The sequence below is a fragment of the Vigna angularis genome, chromosome 11 (assembly GCF_016808095.1).
Source record: "Vigna angularis cultivar LongXiaoDou No.4 chromosome 11, ASM1680809v1, whole genome shotgun sequence".
Taxonomy (NCBI): Eukaryota; Viridiplantae; Streptophyta; class Magnoliopsida; order Fabales; family Fabaceae; genus Vigna; species Vigna angularis.
The window spans coordinates 12,000,206-12,020,637 of record NC_068980.1 but is presented as its reverse complement, the minus strand read 5'-3'; the positions used below and the strand labels follow the sequence as shown (position 1 = coordinate 12,020,637).

The window sequence follows — 20,432 nt, the reverse complement described above, 5'->3', positions numbered from 1 at the left end:
CTTTTCTTGGATCTTAAATTTCTCTTTTGCTTTGTTCTTTTGTTCATTCATTTTGTTTTTAACTTTTTAATCATTATTTTGTGATGGTTGGATTGCAATGAATGGATGCATTTATGTATATAATTCCGGAAGTAAGACTATTTCGAAATTCGCCTTCCGAAATTAAAAGGTTTAAATCATTTAGTTGTTCTTATTTATGTGAGATTTTTCCATTTTGATCTCCTTTTTATTAGAATCTCCAATTAAGTCCTTATAAGTGGTAATTTGAATCGATTGAGCCCCTGCCGTTAAATTTAGTTAACGGGGTTAAGTTTTTGCACAGGTGGGAGGATAACGTATTAATTTATTTAAACGTGGCATGTCTAGAGTTGAAACGTGGCATGAATTAGGCCTTTATGCGTGGAATTATGTAAAAGTAATAATATAAAATTAGGGAATTTTGAAATGGGATTTAGGGTTCAATCAAATTGAATTTGGGATTCTATTTGGGAAGCGAAGAATGGCCCTGTGTGAAGGCACTGAGTCCTTGCTTAATGGTTGCACTTACAATATCTACAACCTCATTGAGAAATGATTTCTTATCCTGAGAAGGAGCTAGATAGTTGGTGTTCCCGAACCCTTCGATCCGTCTATTAAGATCAGCGGACGCAGAAGCCGAAGACGGTGGCTTGCTGATGTTATCATCTGCAGAAAAAATAGCAAAGATAGTCTCTTGAGCAGTGTCTCTAACAGCCTTATTGAGTGCATCCCCTTTTAGAGGATCCAATTGACCCTTGTATTGTAACAACTGCCGAATTACCACTGAATGTCTCTGCATTTCCTTTCTAAACTCTACACCACACTTTCCAACCGCATACTTGATCAATCTCAAAGCCTGTCAAATGCAAACCAACACAATGATCGAAATCTAATTTCAATATATTTAATATTCATATTCCAGGGAATAGTAATAACAATGATTAATTAAAAGCTGCATGCGTACCTTGTTTGACGACGGGACTTTTATTGTCGAGGCGTTTAAGGATGAATTCTGAGAGCTCCTTGAGGATCCCAAATTCAATTTGATTGAACCCTAAATCCCATTTTAGAATTCCCTAATTTTATAATATTACATTTTACATAATTCCACTCATAAAGGCCTAATCCATGCCACATTTCAACTCTAAATCTGCCACGTTTAAAGAAATTAACAAGTCATCCTTTCACCTGTGCAAAAACTTAATCTCGTTAACTCAATTTAACAACAAGGGCTCAATTAATTCAAATTACGACTTATAAGGACTCAATTGGGGATTCTAATAAGAATGTGATCAAAATGGAAAACATCCACGTAAATAGGAACAACTAAAGGGTTTAAACCAAATTAAAATGATCTATCAAACCCTCTCCTTGGTTTCTTTCTTTTGTTTCCTGCACCCCAATTATTATTGAATGGAACCACTCTAACAAAGAAAACCTAAAATACCTGTTTTACTATGATAGTTGTTGTCGCTGTCTTTCAGTGCTATCATTACGGAAGAAGAAGAGAGCGAGAAGCTGTAAAGGAAGAAGAAAAGAGACCGAACGCATTGTTGAAAAGAATTACTTTTCAAAACATATTTTATGTATTCTAAAAAGTTCATTCTAAAAGGCTTGTTAGGGATTATATACATACTGAAAAACTTATTCTAAACATTGTGTTCAAGAAAGTTTGTTTCAAAATGTATTTCATGAATTTCGGAAATTCCATTCTAGAAATCTTATTAAGAAATTCTATTCCAATTTTTCTTTTCTAGAATGTTTGTTCTAAAAAGTCTTCAAAACAGGTATCATGTTATGCAAGGTAAAATATCTATTTTAATTGGGGAATACGGAAAAAAGTGCAGGAAGAAAAAAAGTCTTTGATTTTTATAAGTTCATTATTTTAGAAGTTTTTTCTTGTACTCCTACGTTTTCTTCTAGCTCCATATTCTTTTAAAATGTTATAATATGTAAATGTTTTGGATTGTATAACTCATAATATAATTTAAACTATAAAATTCATAACGCAAATTTAAAAAATAATCTAAAATATAAATTATATTAAATTATATAATTCATAATACAAAATTATATTTGAATTGTATAACCTCATAATAAATTTTGAAATAAAATACATAATAAAAATTATGTTCTAAATTATATAATCTGTAATATAATATTATATTTTAAATTATATAATTCATAATAAAAATATACATAATTAATTCAGAATTATGTAAATTATATTTTGGATTTTGTTAGTGTAAATTTTGTTTTAAACCAAAAACTGAAAACTATTTTCTTCTTTCATTCCTATAAATAAAGTGTTTGTATAATAGTTTGAAATATAACATAGAGTTACATTTGAACATTGAGTGTATTCTTTGCCTTCTGGTTTTTTTTTCTTTACTTTTTTTTTTTATTATCCTATATGGTATTAAGAATTTAACAAGATCTATGTAGAGACTGTGAATGGATATCATGTTCTTGAAAAGTGTGAATTCAGAAAAGAAGTGTTATTTGGGAGCGCAATCGTTTCGGGTGAAACAAGGAAGTCCAAGAAGCTTCAAGACTTGATCAAGAAAAGGAATGACAGGGTTTGGAGAAATGATATAAGAGCCACTTCTATTTTTTGATGGCAAGATATTTGATGACTGACGTATCAAGATGCAAATCATATTTGGCTTTCAAAATATTGAAAAAATTAATATGGAAAGGTTGAGAGAGTTGAATTTGAAGGCTAATGATGAAGAGAAAAGAAGTTACAAATTGCACCATAAATTATATAGCAAGACAAGGTTTCTCATCTATCAATGTGTGAGCTCAAAGATTTTCAACAAAATCTCCAAAACAACCAATGTTAAGGAAGTCTGGGAGATTTTGATGAAGACTTACGAGGATGGTGATAAAAATAAGAAAGTGAGGTTACAAACCCTTAGGAGGCAATTTGAGTTCTTGACGATAGATGACAATGAAACAATGACAAATTATTTTGACAAAGTTCAGGAGCATATAAATGCAATGCGGGCATACAAGAATGTCATTTCAGGCCAGTATGTTGTAGATAAAATTTTGAGGACTTTGCCACCCACATTTGATCATGTAGTTGTAGCTATTAAGGAAACATGGGATCTAAAGGCCATGGAAATATAAAAATTGCAGCATTGCACACGAGTATCACATCAATAAACGGAAGCAATGCCAAGAACAAACATTCCAAGCTCAGTCTCAATACAAAAGCAAGAAGGGGTTCAAGAAAGGTAGCAAAGGTAGTACGAAACACAAAGAATCACATGAACAATAAGATGAAGATTCTATTGATTTAGTCAAGCGTAAGAATCAAAAGTCTTTCACCAATTCTGATGGGAAGAAAGAATGGAAGTTTGACAAGAAGAAAGTAAGGTGCTACAACTGCCAAAAATTTGGCCACTTTGCCAAAGAATGTTGGAAGGGAGATGGAGCCAAGAACACACCGACGAAGAGGGCTCATTTGGCCCAAGATGAAATGTCAAATTTTTAGGCAGTGATGTTAATGGCCAACACATGGTTGAGAGGAAGGAGTGGTTTGTGAAAATGCAAGAAGTTATTCAAGGAAGGATAAAATTTGTTGATGACAGAAGCCTAATAGCAGAAGGGTCTGGAAGGGTGCTCTTAAGGGATGGTGATGACAAAGAAGTGGTCATTGAAGAAGTTATGCATATGTCAGGCCTGAAGAACAACCAGCTTAGTCTAGGCCAACTGCTTCAAAAAGGGTTTGTGATGAAAATGGAGAACAATTGTCTCAATGATAAGAACAAGAGACTCATTCTCCAAGCTCATTTGTCTCAAAATAGGACATTTTGGGTGGTGATGAGTATAGTCAAACACCAATGTTTTCCTGTATCAAAAAACAAGGTAGAATGATTGTGGCATCTAAGATTTGGACATCTGAATTTTAGGGATCTATGTCAACTAAGCAAAAAAGATATGGTGGATGGCTTACCCATGGTTAACATATCAAACAATATGTAAGTGCATTCAGTTTAAACAAACTAGGGGGAGTTTTGAGAAATATTTGCCTCAAAAGACATCAGAGAAGTTGGGAGTAATGTACTCAAATGTCTGTGGTCCAATTCAGACAGAAACACCTAAGGGTAGTAGGTACTTTTTGTTGTTTGTTGATGATTGGACTAGGAAGATTTGGACATATTTGTTGAAGAAAAAATGTGAAGTGCTGCAAGTTTTCCAAAAGTTCAAGAGTATGGTAGAAAAGCAAAGTGAGAAGAGGATTAAAGTTCTTAAGACAGATGGAAGAGGGGAGTATACTTCCACTAAGTTCAAGAATTGTTGTGAAAAGGAAGGTATAGTACATGAGGTTACTCCTCCCTATACACTACAACACAATAGAACAACAAAGAGAAAAAAGAGAACCATATTAAATATGATTAGATGTATGTTGAAGAGTAAGAGTTTGTCAAACTTTCTATGGGGAGAGGTTGTATTGACAACCACATACATCTTAAATAGATTACCAACAAAATGGTTGAGAGGTATTACACCTGAACAGACTTGGTCTGATGTAAAACCAAATATGACTCACTTAAAGATATTTGGTTATGTGTGTTATAAGGATGTTTCAGATGAGTTGAGAAGAAAATTAGATGATAAAGGAGTACCTTTGATTCTGGTTGGTTACCACTCCATTGGGGGATATAAGTTTTATGACCCCAAGTATGGACAAATCACTATCAACAGGGATGTCATTGTTGATGAAATTGAAACACGGAGTTGGGAATCAACTGGAGTGAGAACATAAACCATTGTTCTGAAAAATGAAATTTTAGAAGTGTAGTAAGACTCTGGTGACAATGATGTCAGTGTTAGAAGGTCATCAAGAACCACTCATTTGTTAGCACATTTGAGAGACCGAGTTATTTTGTGATGCTACTGTTATAGCTAAAGGTAATTTCGTGCACTTTGCTCTCACAGTTGAGGCAAAACCTATTGAGTTTGACCAAGCTGTCACAAATGAAAGATGGTGAAAAGCAATGTAAGAAGAGATTGAGTCAATTGAGAAAATCCAGACATGAGTATTGACAAAATTACCTCATAATAAGAAGCCAATAGCATTAAAATGGGTTTATAAGTCCAAAATAAATCCACAAGGTGTTATTGTGAGGCACAAAACCAGATTGGTAGCCAAGTAATTCCTAAAGCAAGATGGAATAGATTATGGAGAAGTATTTTAACATGTGGCCAGAATAGAGACAATCAGGTTGGTAGTTTCCTTGGCAACACATTTCCATGGGTCATTGCATCAACTAGATGTAAAATTTGCGTTCTTGAATGGCAAACTAGAAGAAGAAGTATATGTGGTTCAACCACAAGGATTTGAGAATAAAGAGCATAAGCACAAGGTGTATAGGCTGAGAAAGGCTCTTTATGGACTTAAAAAAGCTCCAAGGGTCTGGAATAAGAGAATAGATGGCTTCATGAGCAGCATTGGGTTTGAAAAATGTGTTTCTAAGCATGGATTGTATGTACATTGTTGTTTGTATGCTGATAAACTAGAAAAGTTGATAGTATGTTTGTATGTTGATGACCTTTTCATCGTAGGAAGCAATGAGGAATTTATTTAAGCTTTTAAAGCTAAAATGTTGAATGAATTCAAAATGAGTGATTTAGGAAGGCGAAGCTATTTTATGGGAATTGAGTTTACTAAGGAATTGTGATGCATCAGTCAAGGTATGCTCTAGACATGTTGAAAAGATTTGATATGCACAAGAGCAATGTTGTCAACACACCAGTAGAGGTAGGTTTGAGGTTGGAAAAGGAACATGAGGAAGAGGTTGTAGCTCCTACAAATTATAAGAAGATAGTGAGAGTTTGAGATGCCTTTGTAACACCAGGCCAGACCTGAGTTAAAGTGTTGGTTGAAGTAATAAGTAGATACATGCAAAGTCCAAGGGTGTCACACCTGAATGCAGCTAAATGAATTCTTAGATACCTACAAAGGACACATGCCTATGGGATATTACTACCAGGAGGAAAGGTTGAAAATGGTTTGGAGATTACTACATATTCGGATGCAGATTGGTGTAGGAAAAAATGGGATACAAGAAGTACAACAAGGTACATCTTCTTCCTTGGAGGCTCACCCATTTCTTGGAACTCAATAAAGGAACATGTGGTGGCTCTATCATCTTGTGAGGCAGAGTATATAGCTGCCTATGAAGGTACTTGTCAGGCAACCTACTTAAATTCTTTGATTGAATTAGCTGGAAAAGTAAGACTGCTTGTGGACAACAATTCAGCTATTGATCTAGCTAAACATCCAACTTCTCATGGGAGAAGTAAACACATTGAAAAAAGGTTCCACTACATCGGGGAACAAGTTAGCAATGGGAAATTAGAGATTGCACACTATAAGTCAGAAGATCAACTTGTAAATGTCCTAACCAAGACTTTAAGGGGAACATTTTCTATCTCTTAGAAAGCAAATAGGTGTTGTCAAAATAGACGCCTTTGGAGATTAAGTTAAATAAATCAACAACCTTTCCATGTAAAGAAAGGGTGTTTTTGTTTTGTCTAGTTTTTGGTTTAGAGAGGTGTGTTAGTGTATATGTTGTTGTAAACCAAAAATTGAAACTATAGTAATGTTTTTTTCCTATTCTTTCATTCCTATAAATAAGGTGCTTGTATAACAGTTTGAAATATAATATAGAGTTATCTTTGAACATTTAGTGTATTGTCTGTCTTCTAATTTTTCCTCACTCTATTTCTCTTTTATCTTATTACCTTATAGATTTTATAATCCATAATATAAATTACATTCCAAATTTGAATGGTAGAATCTGAAACTTACATGAGAATGACCACAATGAAAACAATTTTGTTTTGTGTAACGAATTTCCTCCCAACTTGGTCTTCAGAGTTGCCACTTTTCCATAGCAGGTTCCTGCCAATGCAGATTCATTCTTCCATTTTTGTATGTCAATTTGAACATCATTTTGTTGCAAAATGTGAATGTCTTGGTTATTCATTTTAAATATATAATACTATTAAACTTATTCGGTTGATCTATATTTTAAGCAAAGAAGATGGGATGGAGACAGAGGAAAGTATGGATGTACATGGGGAGGAGGAGGGAAGATAATGAGGACAAATTTGACTTTCTACTTTACTTATGAGGGTGTAGAAGAAAAAATGGTGACACAAAGAAATTTTCTATTATTTTTTCATGAACCGTTGAAGAACAGAATAATGTCCAGGATGGTTTGCATTATCAGACGAAATAGAATCACTAATACGATAATAAAGTAATTTTTAGATTTAATCCTTTCGCACATCCCTGTTTGTGTAGGTTTGTCTGAAATAAGTCCTCGTATTCTAAATGGTCTCAATTAGGTCCCTTATTGTGTAAAATTAAATCAATTTGGGTCTCGCCGTTAATTAGGCTGGACGACATTAAAAATTGTGATTCGTGGCTTGGTGACTGAGCAAATTTTATTCACGTGGCAGGATTTCAGCGTCTGAGCTGGATTTTATTTATTTACAGTTTTAAAAAACTTTATTTTAATCAAAACACAACGTTTAGTTAGGGAAAACTGATTAAAAGTTAGGATTAGTGGTTTGATTGTTGAGTGCGTGCCATATTGGGGAAATTTTTTATCCAGAGCTATGAAGATTATCAACAATGTTACTATAAGCTTGGGATGTCCAGCTTCCGTCAACCCTATTACTGATCTGTGATTCCTCAATCATGGTATGTAGAAGATGTGCGTCCATGTCCTCTGTCCACTTTATGAACTCTCTAGTAGGACCAGAGGACTCAATAGCGACTCCTTTCCCTCTGTTCATGTTAAACCTAATTGATAAAAAAAAAATGGTAACAAGTTAAGATTAAACAGCCATAATTACAAAGAAAGTTGTTGTCATTTTTACACATAATAGTTATACAACTTAAAATAATACAATAACTACGAGTTTTTATAATCTCGCCACATTTGATTTGCTATGGAATCCCTGATACTACAACCAATCATATGATCCTCTTCTCTAACTTATGATGAAACATTATGCTCTTCCCTTTCATTCAACTCATTATCAACTTCATCAAGTAATGAGTCATCGTTATCCACACCACGAAGGAAGTTGTGTAAGATACAACAAGCTAATATAATGTCTGTCATTGTCTCTAATCCATAATGTGGTTCAGTGCCACTTGCAATGATAGGGAATCATATTTTCAGCACACCAAAAGTTCTTTCAATAACATTTCTCAATGATGAATGTCGATGATTAAACAACTCGCGTGGATTCTGTGGTCCTCTACGTGTATATTCTTTAAGGTGATATTTGACGCCTCTGTATGGAGTCAAAACTGTGCTTTTCAACATAAATCCAGTATCACCGAGGTAGTATTTTCCTTCAATGTTGTACACATAAAGGTATTTAGTGACTAATGAATTAAATCTTCAAGATCACAACATACACACTCACCTTGGGGGATAACCAACAGATCATCTCGGTCAAGAGAATTTTTTAAAATTCTTGAATCAGATGCAGTGCCTTCCCACCCAGCTAGAATGTATGTGAATTTCATATCAAAATCACATGCCGCAAACACATTTTAAGTTGGCCAATCTTTTCTTCCTCGAAATCTCAGAGCATCTGATCTTGACACCTTTACACGAACATGAGTACCGTCTATGGCCCCTAAACATAGAATTAACAAGTCATCATATTTATCATCCTTTGATAAAATAACATCTTCAAATATGTTCTAATGAGTACCTTAAAGTACGGGTAAAATCGATTGTTGTTGTTCACATATGGATGAACCTCATTTCCTGAGGGTTGAATTAAGAATTCTGATTCCAAGGTTAAAATAGCATCCAACACATTGTGAAAGTATTTGCTAACTGCCGACCCAGATCGATGAAAGAAAACTGTGACACTTCGATTCTTAACATTATGGCCAATTATATGAAGAAATTGAGCAACTTGTTCCTCCACTGTCGACCGAATGGCGTCGTTAACTAACCAAGTTGTTCTTAGTCTCGCACAAAGATTAATAAATGCCTCTGGACCCATCCTAATAATGTCGCGGCACCGATTAGTATGCACAAGGTATGACATTAATTGCTCCCTACGACGGTCTCTGTCTGGTAGGAAATTGCTTACACTACTCGAATCACTGGAGTACATATTCAAGATACTCAACGCACGTCCAACAATGCATAACATTGTTAGTGCAGCCAGTGAAGTGATTATTTGTAATTGTTGACGTATCGTTGAGACTATATTGAAGTCTACACCAACCACATCATCATCTATATCTTCACGGTCTAAATATGATAAATCTATTTCTTCTTCCATCTATATTTACTTAAACAAATATAAACACTATTTTAAATAGCAAAATATCATAAGTAATTATAAACACTATTACTGGTTTCATAATACTACTACATACTACATTCATGCATTCATATATTGATTAAAAAAATAAATAAACAAACTATAACACATATCTTTGCAAGACTTGTTAGGATTTGAAGTAAGATTGATTAAAAATATTCCAAAACAACTCCAATGCAGTGTCAACCAGCTTCTACACACCAATTAGATGACCACAACTTTTTCAATACTTTCACAAAAAATTTTGAACTTGTTCAACATGCAAGTGACACGTACTAATTTATTAAACATCCAATTAACACACATACAAATTTAAAACACAAACAACTAAGCATAAACTTCTTCATTTTCAAGCAACCATAAAACGCTCACCTATCTTGAACACTTTTGATTGATTTTTTGCAACTTGGTTTCAAAATCCAATCACCACCACATAATGAATCACCAAATCCACGAATGCATCAAACTCCTCTCAATCTCCAACTCCACTGCATGTCATAACCTGCAACATTATAACATATTGTTAACAAGGTTTCAAGACCAACAAACACCTTCATGGTCACCTCATGAATGTCCACCACCTTCACACCGTCGTCTTCTTTGACAACACCTCCACCAACGACCACGACAGTCTTCAACACCTTCACCAGCAAACCAAGCCCCTAGTTATCCTTCGTAAAACCTGCAACACAATCAAAACGTTAGGGGTCATGACATACACCGAACTCCTACCACTCCCATGGCCGGATGAATTATCGGCCTCCTACATGCACTGCTCCATGGACCTCTACATGTCCATCAATGTTCTTCACGCCCACAACGCGCAACATCAACCATGTTAACAATCAAATGACGGAATGAATGAAGCATCGAAGAACGATGAAGCTTGTTGGAGCCGAATAAGGCAGCTCGTAACCGAATCCAGCTCTACACCACGCTCACCCAATAAGCTGGAACCGAATAAACGAAGAAGAATCAAATACACCACCCAACTTTCCTCTCACTCTACACCGTAACCGAATACGCACTCCCGTAACCGAATACACTACATTCATTATTTTTCTTCTGAGAAATGGAACCAGATACAGCTTTTGGAACCGAATACAGAACTTTGTCTTCAACCTTGGCTTCTCCATCTTCAACGCCTCTTCCTGCTTCAACCTTTCCTTGCCCATCTTCAACGCATCTTCAACACCACTCTCCATTCCTGGTCTATATGAAAACGCTACATCCATGCCTCCAACCTGAAAATATTTAACATACCTTACAACTACATTTACTAACCTGATCAATCTGATGCACCTCCGCTCTTCAATGCACTCAGCACACAACAACGGACACTTCTCAACCGCAATCAATAGCTCATGAATGATGAAGGATAAATCCACTCGAGATATATTCAGCTCAAATAATACACGAACCAACTTGCACTTAACACACAAACCAAACATACATCAACCAAGGCTCATTTTAATAAATGGTCTACGGTTTTCAAGGCTGTTTTGAAATTCAAACCAAACACTGTATTGCCAGGAATCTTTCCTGTGTTGGCTGTGAAGGCTTTTGTGTAGTTGTGTCAAACCAGAGAAGCAGATAATCGAATCTCTGCATTGCTAGCCTGCCAAAGCAACAAAGTTGGCCTGTCAAAGTGAAGAAAATGCACTACTGAACAGATAAGCCACCAAAGCTACCCAACCACAGTAACATACTCGTGATGTATGAAGCAATGTCTTAGATTAACTATGTGCATTATTATATATTAACTCTGCCTGGAATCGATTATCACATGTAAGAATCGAATATCTTTTTTTTCTCTGCTGCCTCTGCTGGTATTATCATATCTACTAAGGACAAACATGACATTTGCTTTACAATCACCGCAAATCATCTCATATATGCGAGTGATACAAAAATCACATATCCCGCAAATCCACTCAATTCCGTCGTCACAAATCGGCGAAAGTGAACACAACATCACCCTCATTTTCGTCTTCGCTTTTCGCTATCTACAATACCATCCATAGAAACGAACACATGCTTAGAGTCTGAAGAGTTTTTTTTTCTTTGAATTTTTATGAATTACATTTAATATTGTGCGTAACTTTTGAAATTGTTATTTTATGAGCTTTCTTTAAATTCTTTAAGAAAACTTATAAAATTATATCTCACCAAATTTTGATCTATCTCAAATCTATTATAATATAGTAATAAAATATTAGCAAATATATTTTAGTATTTATTTTATCTTATTGATAAATATCCTAAAAATTAGTTTTTTAGTAAAATAATAAAATAAAATACTAACAAATTTATTTTAATATTCATTTTATTTGGTTGACAAATGTCTTAAAAATTAATTAATTAATTAATTTATTTTACATTTTTACATTTTACATTTTTATTTTATTCATTTTTATTTTTTTGTTATGTATGAAAGTTATTTTATTTTTTTAATCTATTTATTTTATTTTTTAATTTTTTATATATATATATTTATTTTGCTGCACATGTGTCTAGAAGTTATTTTACTTTTTTATCTATTTATTTTATTTTTTAATTTTTTTTATATTTATTTTGTTATTAGAATGTACATATAATTTATTTTACCTTTTTATCCATTTATTTAATATATAATATAAAATAAATCATGAACTCTTTTATATAACATGTTTTTTATATTTTCTAAAATTCAAAATCCAACATCTATTGCAAATTTAAATTGTGACTTGAATATGCGAAATTCATCTCTAAGCTCATGTAGTCAATGGTCTAATTTTATAGAAGGTACTTTGATATGGTTATCCATTATTAGTAGTTTGATTAAACGAAGAATGCAAACAGTTTTAGGCAAGACTAGTAGCACTCTCTCCCATGTCAGACAAAATTGATAGAATAACATATTAAATTACTTTCACCAAACCAGGGTCAAAACTAACGGCAAGACTCTGAACAAAATTTCATACATTTGACTCACTGCAGAAAGAATGAATCTTCCAGAATTACAAAACTTAAACAATATACTGAGAATAAACAACATCTTGGTCTAGTCAATGGTGACTAGCGTTTACGCGTGATTTTGATTCAGTTATATCAGTGAAAATAAAAATGAAAAAGATGAATAATATATAAAAAGAATCACCAATTCATTACTTTTTAAATTTTTGACGGACTGTGTTAATCCTCTGTATAGATTTGATTCATGTCGTATAGATTAGGAATCACCCTGGAATATAATTTTCTTTTATTATTTTATTAATTTAGTTTTGAACAACTCTAATGGTGATTATTACCAGCACTTGTTTTTTCTACGTGCTGTCTTTTCAAAGACAATACCATGCAGTCACGGCAAAGACTTTGGAACACCAGTGGTGTGGCATAATTTTTCTTCTTCTGTTTCTTGGCAAAAACTGAATTCTACCATTCTTGCATGCTCATATTTTTTCCATGATTCTTACGCCATGTTTGGTTGGTCGTGTTGGTTCAGATGCACATATATCATTGTGTTATCATTCGTTCGCAGAATAAGGATCCCTGGATCAAAAAGCTCTTTGTGTGTTACCTGAACTATGTATTCTTTCTAAGAATTCAAATCTTGTTGTATTCAGGTAAAAATCAGCTTCTTAGTTCCACTGTTTATCACTTTTTTGTTTAATTATTTTAATTCCTGGCCCTTAATTGAGTAAATTCAGTTTCTTTTTTCTTGCTGGATGCACACCAGTAAAAGTTGCTTGTTTTCTTTTGCAACTGTATTTTGTTGGTATGATGGTTATTCGAATGTTTTACCTTGAAATATGATAACATGCTTTTTTGGTTCTCCATAATTCAGTTTTGTCAAGAGATCATACCCTTATATGATGTTACATGAATAATCTTATACCAGACATAGTTCCTTTCAAGAGAAATTAGCAGAAACAAGGAACATGAACTTGTTAATTAATAAATTCAACGAGTTTCCTTAAATCTGGAAGATAAATGGTATTCTACAAGCGCACTCGGCAGACTGCAGAATTCAACCATTACAATTTACAAACATTGTTTTTGCATAGCAGTAGTTGGTTTCCTGAATGAATAGCCTTCGAATTAGAACATTTTTATTATCTTTTTCTTATTTTCCTTTTACAACTTTCTATGGCTACCAACTGCTTGATTTTTTTCCCCTTCCTTTTCTGTTTCTGTTTGCGGCAGGAGCATGTTATGGCCACTAGAATCGTAGAAGGCTTGGTGAAAACCAGTGAAATATATTCTCTAATCTTGGATATTCTCAGCGGATTCAACGGCTTCAATGACAATGTACAGATGCTCGAGATGAAACTAGAAGAGCTATGCTGCCTGGAACATGACATAAACAAAGAGCTAGAAATTGAAGAGCTAGAGCATGGAAAGAAAAGGAAACGAGAAGTTGAAAATTGGTTGAGAAATGTTAAAAGAAAGAAAACTGAAGTGCATGGCATGGTTCAGGAATTGAGAGATTGTGGAATGTTTAGGCATCTAAAGCTAATTGTACAAGTAAGGAAATTAACAGGACAAGTTACAGATCTCGTGGAGCGTGGTAGGTTCCCTGAAGGAATTGTGGGCAGTGCACAGGAATCAAGAGGATGTGCATTGTTGACAACAGAATTAGCAGGTGCAATGTTTCAGAAAAATGTTCGTAAGATATGGGACTGGTTGATGAACGATGGTGTGTTGATGATTGGTGTGTATGGCATGGGAGGAGTGGGAAAAACAAGTGTGCTAATGCACATACATAATATGCTTTTAACAGCAGTCACCAACTTTGAAAGTGTGTTTTGGGTGACTATCTCAAAGTCATTTAGCATTCATAAATTGCAGTGCGATGTGGCAAAAATAGTTGGGATAGATATTTCCAAAGAAAGTGATGAAAGGAAGAGAGCAGCAAGATTATCACGGGCCTTGGTGAGAAGGAAAAGATGTGTTCTTTTTCTAGATGATGTGTGGAACCATTTTCCTCTAGAGAGAGTGGGAATTCCTGTGCGAGCAGATGGGCTAAAACTGGTTTTGACAAGTCGTTCCTTAGATGTGTGTCGAAGGATGAATTGTAAAAGCAGTGTCAAAGTGGAGCCTCTTTCGATGGAAGAAGCATGGACCTTATTTGTAGACAACCTTGGACAACAGACAACTCTTTCTCCAGAAGTAAAACAGGTTGCAAGATCTGTTGCAAAGAAATGTGCTGGTTTACCCCTTGCAATTATTACATTGGCTAGGAGCATGAGGGGAGTGGAAGAGATTTGTGAGTGGCGGCACGCACTGGAAGAACTAAGAAACACAGAAGCAAAGCACGAGGAAATGGAAATGGAGGTGCTCCGGGTGTTGAGATTTAGCTATGATCACTTGAATGATAAAATGGTACAGCAGTGCTTCTTATGCTGTGCATTGTATCCTGAAGATTTTGAAATAGACAGGGATGTTTTGATAGAGAGTTTTGTTGATGAGGGGCTGGTGAATGGAATGAAAAGTTTGGAGGCCATGTTTGATGAAGGGAACAGCATAGTGAATAAGCTTGAGAACATTTGTCTTCTGGGGAAAGTGGAAAATTTTGTTGGTGGAAAGAAATGCATGGGGCTACAGGATGCTAGCAGTCATATAGCTATTAGCATGATGAAAAGGGGATGCCAACATGTGGAACCAATGAACAATGTAGAAGGGTATTATGTGGGTAGTCAATTGGTGAAAATGCATGATTTGGTGAGGGCAATGGCTATTAATGTTATAAAGGTGAACAACAATTTCCTGGTGAAGGCTGGATTACAATTGACTAAGATTCCTGATGAAGTAGAATGGAGTGAGGACCTAGAGAAGGTTTCCTTGATGTGTAATTGGATACATGAAATTCCAACAAAGATATCACCTAGGTGTCCTAAACTTAGAACCTTGATTTTGAAGCACAATGAATCCTTGACAAGGATCTCTGATTCGTTTTTTGTTCACATGGCAGCTCTTGAAGTTCTTGATTTGTCTTTCACAGATATTGAGGTTTTGCCAAAATCTGTGTCTGACTTGAGTACCCTCACTGCTTTGTTACTAACATCTTGTAAGCGATTGAAGCACATGCCTTCACTGGCAAAGCTTCAGGCCTTACTAAGGTTGGACCTATCTTTTACTGCAATCACAGAAATGCCTCAAGGTTTGGAAATGTTAGTAAACCTCAAATGGCTTAATCTTTATGCAAAAGACTTGGTGTCATCAGGAAAAGAAGTAGCAAAATTGACTAGTCTCCAATTTCTTATTCTCCACTGGTGGTCAAGAAAGATAAAAGTGAAAGTAGAGTATACATCATGCCTGAGAAAGTTGGAAACTTTTGCAGCTAACTTGTACAACATGCACCATTTCAATTCCTATGTGAAAACAATGAACATATATGGACCTAGAAGTTACCTTCTTCTGTTAGACACTGAAGAGTCTCTTGGTAACTCTCCGTGGTGTTGTTTTGCCGAGGTTTGCTTTAGGAAGGATGTGATAATTTCAAATTGCAAAATCAGAACAGGAGAATCACCCCTTATGCTCCCTTTAGACATTCAACGCTTGAAGGTTGAAAGATGTCATGACATTCGGAGCTTATGTGATGTTATGTCATTGAAAAATGCCACCTCTTTAAAGCGCTGTGAGATTGCAGACTGTGATGGACCAGAGTACATGTTTTCTTTATCTTGCTCTTCCTCATGTTGCACCTCTCTCCACAGCTTAGAATCATTGGAACTCTATAGCCTAAAAAATTTGCATGGTCTATGTAAGGAAGGTGAAGTTGCAGCTCAAACCTTTCCACCAGGAAGAGCTTATACTTGTCTGAAGTACTTTTTCATCTATCGTTGTCCCCTTATCAAGAAGCTTCTCACACCTAGATTGCTAGCTTATCTACCGAACTTAGAAGAGATAACTGTTCATAACTGCAAATCAATGGAAGAAATAATCTCAGTTGATGGAATAGATTATGAAAGCTTTGGTGGTAAAAAATCTTATGTGACTAACAGAGATACTATTGTAGTCACACATTCAAAGTTAGTGTCATTATCATTGAAGCACCTACCAGAACTCAAAAGCATAAGTAGTGCACAAATGGAGTGCGAGTCTCTCAAAAACTTTAGAATCTTTAAATGTCCAAAACTTGCGAGGTTCCCAGAGACCGCCACCCCAGTTCAGATTTTGTACGATTCTTTCTAACTCTGGCCTTACTCTATATTGATATGTATATATTGGAAGTATAATGACTGGGTTGGGTAACTGAAATGAAATCTAATTGAAAATTTGTTGATTGAAATGTAAATATTGGGAATATGATGACTGTGTATGATGAATTGATTACACTAGCTAATTTCTCAAACCCTTAGAGAGAAGACTTTTAAGACAACTGTAGAGTCAAATGATTATACAGACTCATGTCCAATGTTAATGTAAGAGTTTACCATCTCGTATTGAGTTCCATGTTATTATCACATAGCATAGTTTGACATCATAGCCATATCTCTGTGAATAAAGTGAAACTAAATTGTTTTTCTTTCATTGATAAGTCTTTAGCTTAGGGAATAACAGACTTTTCTAAATTTTACTCACTCCATCCAAAACATCCTCTTTTGAATTAAAGACAGCAAACAAGGTGAATTAGATTGACTGATCTGATTAGATTTTCTTAGTTATTGCCATCCATGGTTTATTTTAAGCGGAAGGCAGTAATTTGACCAAATTAACATGAAAACATTGTTGATAAAAAGGACCCTCTCTACTGTCGCTTTTTTTCTGATTGTTTCCAATTACTTAAGCACAAGCGCGAATCAGAACACAGATCAGGTCGATTCCTCTCTCTAACTTTCCACGATTAGGACATTGATGTTCTATGATTTGCCCTCTGTAAAAAATTCACAGATCCATATACCCACATAATATAAAATGGAAACAAAGCACATAGAAGCTGAAAATTAGATCTCAATTTTCATTTCATAGGATATCATATATGTACACCATTTCATAGACAAAATTTTGTATGAATCAAAGAGAGCATATAACAGAATGACATCAGAAAGGCTACAATGCAGTATAGGATGAAACTCGTAGCACAATGCAGGTGTGGCATTCACTTTCCACTCTAGAACCTTATAGTATTGGGACCCCAACAACCCAAGTCCATGACTTTCCCCATGGATTCCTCGGTCCTATTGACCTTGTGGGCAACAGCAGCAGAAGTTGCAGAGGACAAGCTCTTGGTCTGAGTGAATGATCCGATGTTGCTCTTGGCATGCTGCTGGAGTGATCTCAAGGCATAATTCCACCTGCACACCCCCAGTTGATCCTTCAAGGCCTCCACTGCCCCAATGCTGGATGCAACAATCCAAGCTCTGGTTGCTGCACTCATGATAACTGCTATGGCTTTTTGATGAAAAATTGGTATGTGCTTTTTGGATGTGTTGATTGAGTGGTTTGTTTGTTTCTATATATATTTGGGTGATTGAGTGATTTTCAGGAAGGTGGTTAATGCCAAACCACAGGCTTAATCGGGGTGGAAGGAATTGGAGAAAAGCAAAACCAGGGGCGCTGTGCCCCCTGTTTTCAGCTGAATCCTACCACTTAAAAAAATCCACACGTTGTCTTGTCTCCTAAAAGATTCATGGTAAGTCGCTGTTTGTCTTAAATAACAATAAAAATATGAAACGCTTATTCATAAGTTACATTACACAACGTGCGGGAAAGAATCCGTGGTTCTACCTTTTCTTCGATTCTTTCGAAGAAAGTAGACGTCAAAAAAAGAAATATATATATATATATATATATATAAATATTTCTGTAAATCAATATATTTTAAGTTATTTATAATGTATTAAATAATCTTTTACATTTTTAGAGTTTGTAATTGAGTTTCGTACATTTATGAATTATTTTCATTTGGATCTTTCCCGGCACTTTCATTTAAAGAATGTAATAATTTAGTATTGATAATCTTGGAACTTATGGCATAATTCTTTTACAGCGATTTCGTGTTAACTTTAAAATAAAATACGGTGACAATGGAACTATTTTTACTTTTGTTATAAAACATATTTTTAATTGTACTTGTGTTTAAACTCTGTAATTTAAGTAAAAAAATAGTAAACTATCTAAGGGCATGATACATCATGTTTAAAAAATGTTTCAGTAAAATTCCGTAGACCGAGATATGTACTCAATGAATCACCTCCGCTCCTTCCCCAGATACTGCGGTCGTCGCGTCTCCTTCCTATAGAAAGCTCTTTGGGAGAAGATGGGCTGGGTACCTGCAAAGGCACTCCGACGCTCAAGTCAGAAAATGATCAATCTAACTGTTTTCAGTTTACTCAAAGAAGATATTACTTTCTTTCTTAATTTTCTCTTTAGGGAAAAAACGTACCTTTTTTCTCCTTTACTTTGCATATTTATCCTAGTAATAATAAACCGTTTACCTTAAATTTCGGTTGGTTGAGGATCTGGTTCTGGAGAGTATAACCGTTAAGTCGTGCTAGATACTGGGTCAGTTGACTCCGTGATTTGTGGCACTATAACCGGATATGTTTAACCGCTCTCTCAGGATTAAGATGTCCATTTGGACCGAAACTGATCGATCGCCCTTTAGATCAATCAATAGACGATCGCTAGATAACGATCGCTTACGACGGTTGATGTCAAGGGAGGCAGATCAATCAATAGACGATCGTTAGATAACAATCGCTTATGTTGTCTGTTATCAGTAGTCGACTGGGTTATTGATCGATCGTTGTAGGTAACCTACTATACAGTTGTATATTTCGAAATGAAATAGCAATTTACACAACACTTCACTTAACAATCTAAGGGCATAATACATCATAAATAAAATATTATTTTAGTTTTTATAATATATAACTGTTTTCATTTTCTTTTCATTTTTCCAAAGATATATTCTACAGAAAAAAAATATATTTTAGTTTTCTTAATCTAGAATTGTTGCCACCATTCTTTAAGAAAAAAATTATTTTATAATTTTCATTTAAATATATAAAAATATCTTTTCAGTCTGTGAAATTATAAAATTTTACGATGTCTTACTAATGTAATCGTAATGTATATAATTTAAATACGTATCTCTAAAAGAAATATAATTGTATTTTCTTAATTCATACAATATTATATTCATTTTGAATCCGTCTCTCACTAATAATTAAAAAAAAAAATCAGATTAATATTAATTTTGTATTTTTTTATCTCACGGTGACATAATGTTTAACTTAATCAACAATGAATAAATCACTTGTCCAAATTTTATTATATAATAACTTTCGTTATCTAATTAATTTCTCTTTTCTTAGTTTAAAAAAAAGGTTACTTTATCTTTTACTTTAATTAGATTTTTAGAAATTCTTGACTTTTAACTTTGGGACTTTTTTTTAACAAATCCAGCAACTAGGGTTCCTTGTTAAATAAGGAGATATCATCCTCTGTCTTCTCTTCTTTCTGTGTTGGTATTGTAAGGAACCTTTCTTTTTTCCTTCTTCTTATTCTAGTTTTGTTATGGTTCTGTTCGTATTACAATTCCAAATTAGAGTTATATTTTTGGAATTTCGATCTCGCGATGTTGGATTTCCTTTCTTGGATTGAGTTTTTGTTTTATTTTCTCTACAGGTTGGTGACACAATGGTTGAAATTCTTTGTGATATTGTGATTTGGGGATTTTAAGGTTTTCGGTTGGGATTGAGAGTTCTGATTTAGAAATTTCTTATGTCTTGTTTCTCCTCTCCAGATTGTTAATGTGATTTGGGGTTAGGGTTTTTGAATTAGGGTTTGTATTCTGATTTCACATTTTGGGATTATTTGTAATTGTATTCTATCTTGCACTTTTGGAGTTTTTGGAATATGTGATTTTGTGTTTTTGGAATGTTCTAATTGTAATTTGTTTTAACCTTAACTTTAACTTTTCCACGTCAATAACTTTAAGTTTTAACATTTACATATCAATTGACCTGAGTTTGCCACGTAATGAATATCTGGACAGGTCATTCACTGTTGACTAAAGTGGATATTACACTGTTAACGTT

At 34.5% G+C, this 20,432-nt stretch overlaps 2 protein-coding genes and 1 long non-coding RNA gene across 7 annotated transcripts; 1 reads left to right on the top strand and 2 right to left on the bottom strand.

The window, feature by feature from the left end:
* Positions 1–462: 462 nt before the first annotated feature.
* LOC128194694 (uncharacterized) lies at positions 463–15,920 on the bottom strand. Of its 4 annotated transcripts, none has more exons than XR_008246016.1 (5): positions 15,796–15,920; positions 9,775–11,020; positions 983–1,536; positions 800–874; positions 463–684 (listed from the first exon to the last, which is right to left on the bottom strand). It is a non-coding gene; the product is annotated as an uncharacterized LOC128194694 (long non-coding RNA). The 4 variants fall into 4 exon arrangements; XR_008246015.1 differs by having other exon boundaries at positions 463–874; positions 983–1,206; positions 1,466–1,536; XR_008246014.1 differs by having other exon boundaries at positions 463–874; positions 9,775–9,904; positions 9,984–11,020.
* On the top strand, positions 12,523–17,815 carry LOC108332394 (probable disease resistance protein At4g27220). Of its 2 annotated transcripts, XM_052870316.1 has the most exons (3): positions 12,523–12,770; positions 12,887–13,007; positions 13,588–17,815. In XM_052870316.1, the coding sequence occupies exon 3, from the start codon at positions 13,597–13,599 to the stop codon at positions 16,576–16,578; it is 2,982 nt and encodes a 993-aa protein (XP_052726276.1). In that variant the 5' UTR covers positions 12,523–12,770; positions 12,887–13,007; positions 13,588–13,596; the 3' UTR covers positions 16,579–17,815. The 2 variants fall into 2 exon arrangements, with proteins under 2 accessions (XP_052726276.1, XP_017423134.1); XM_017567645.2 differs by having other exon boundaries at positions 12,523–13,007.
* LOC108332395 (uncharacterized) lies at positions 17,318–17,828 on the bottom strand. Its single transcript, XM_017567646.2, has one exon. It carries the CDS (start codon positions 17,762–17,764, stop codon positions 17,498–17,500), a length of 267 nt encoding a protein of 88 aa, XP_017423135.1. The 5' UTR covers positions 17,765–17,828; the 3' UTR covers positions 17,318–17,497.
* Positions 17,829–20,432: the final 2,604 nt, after the last annotated feature.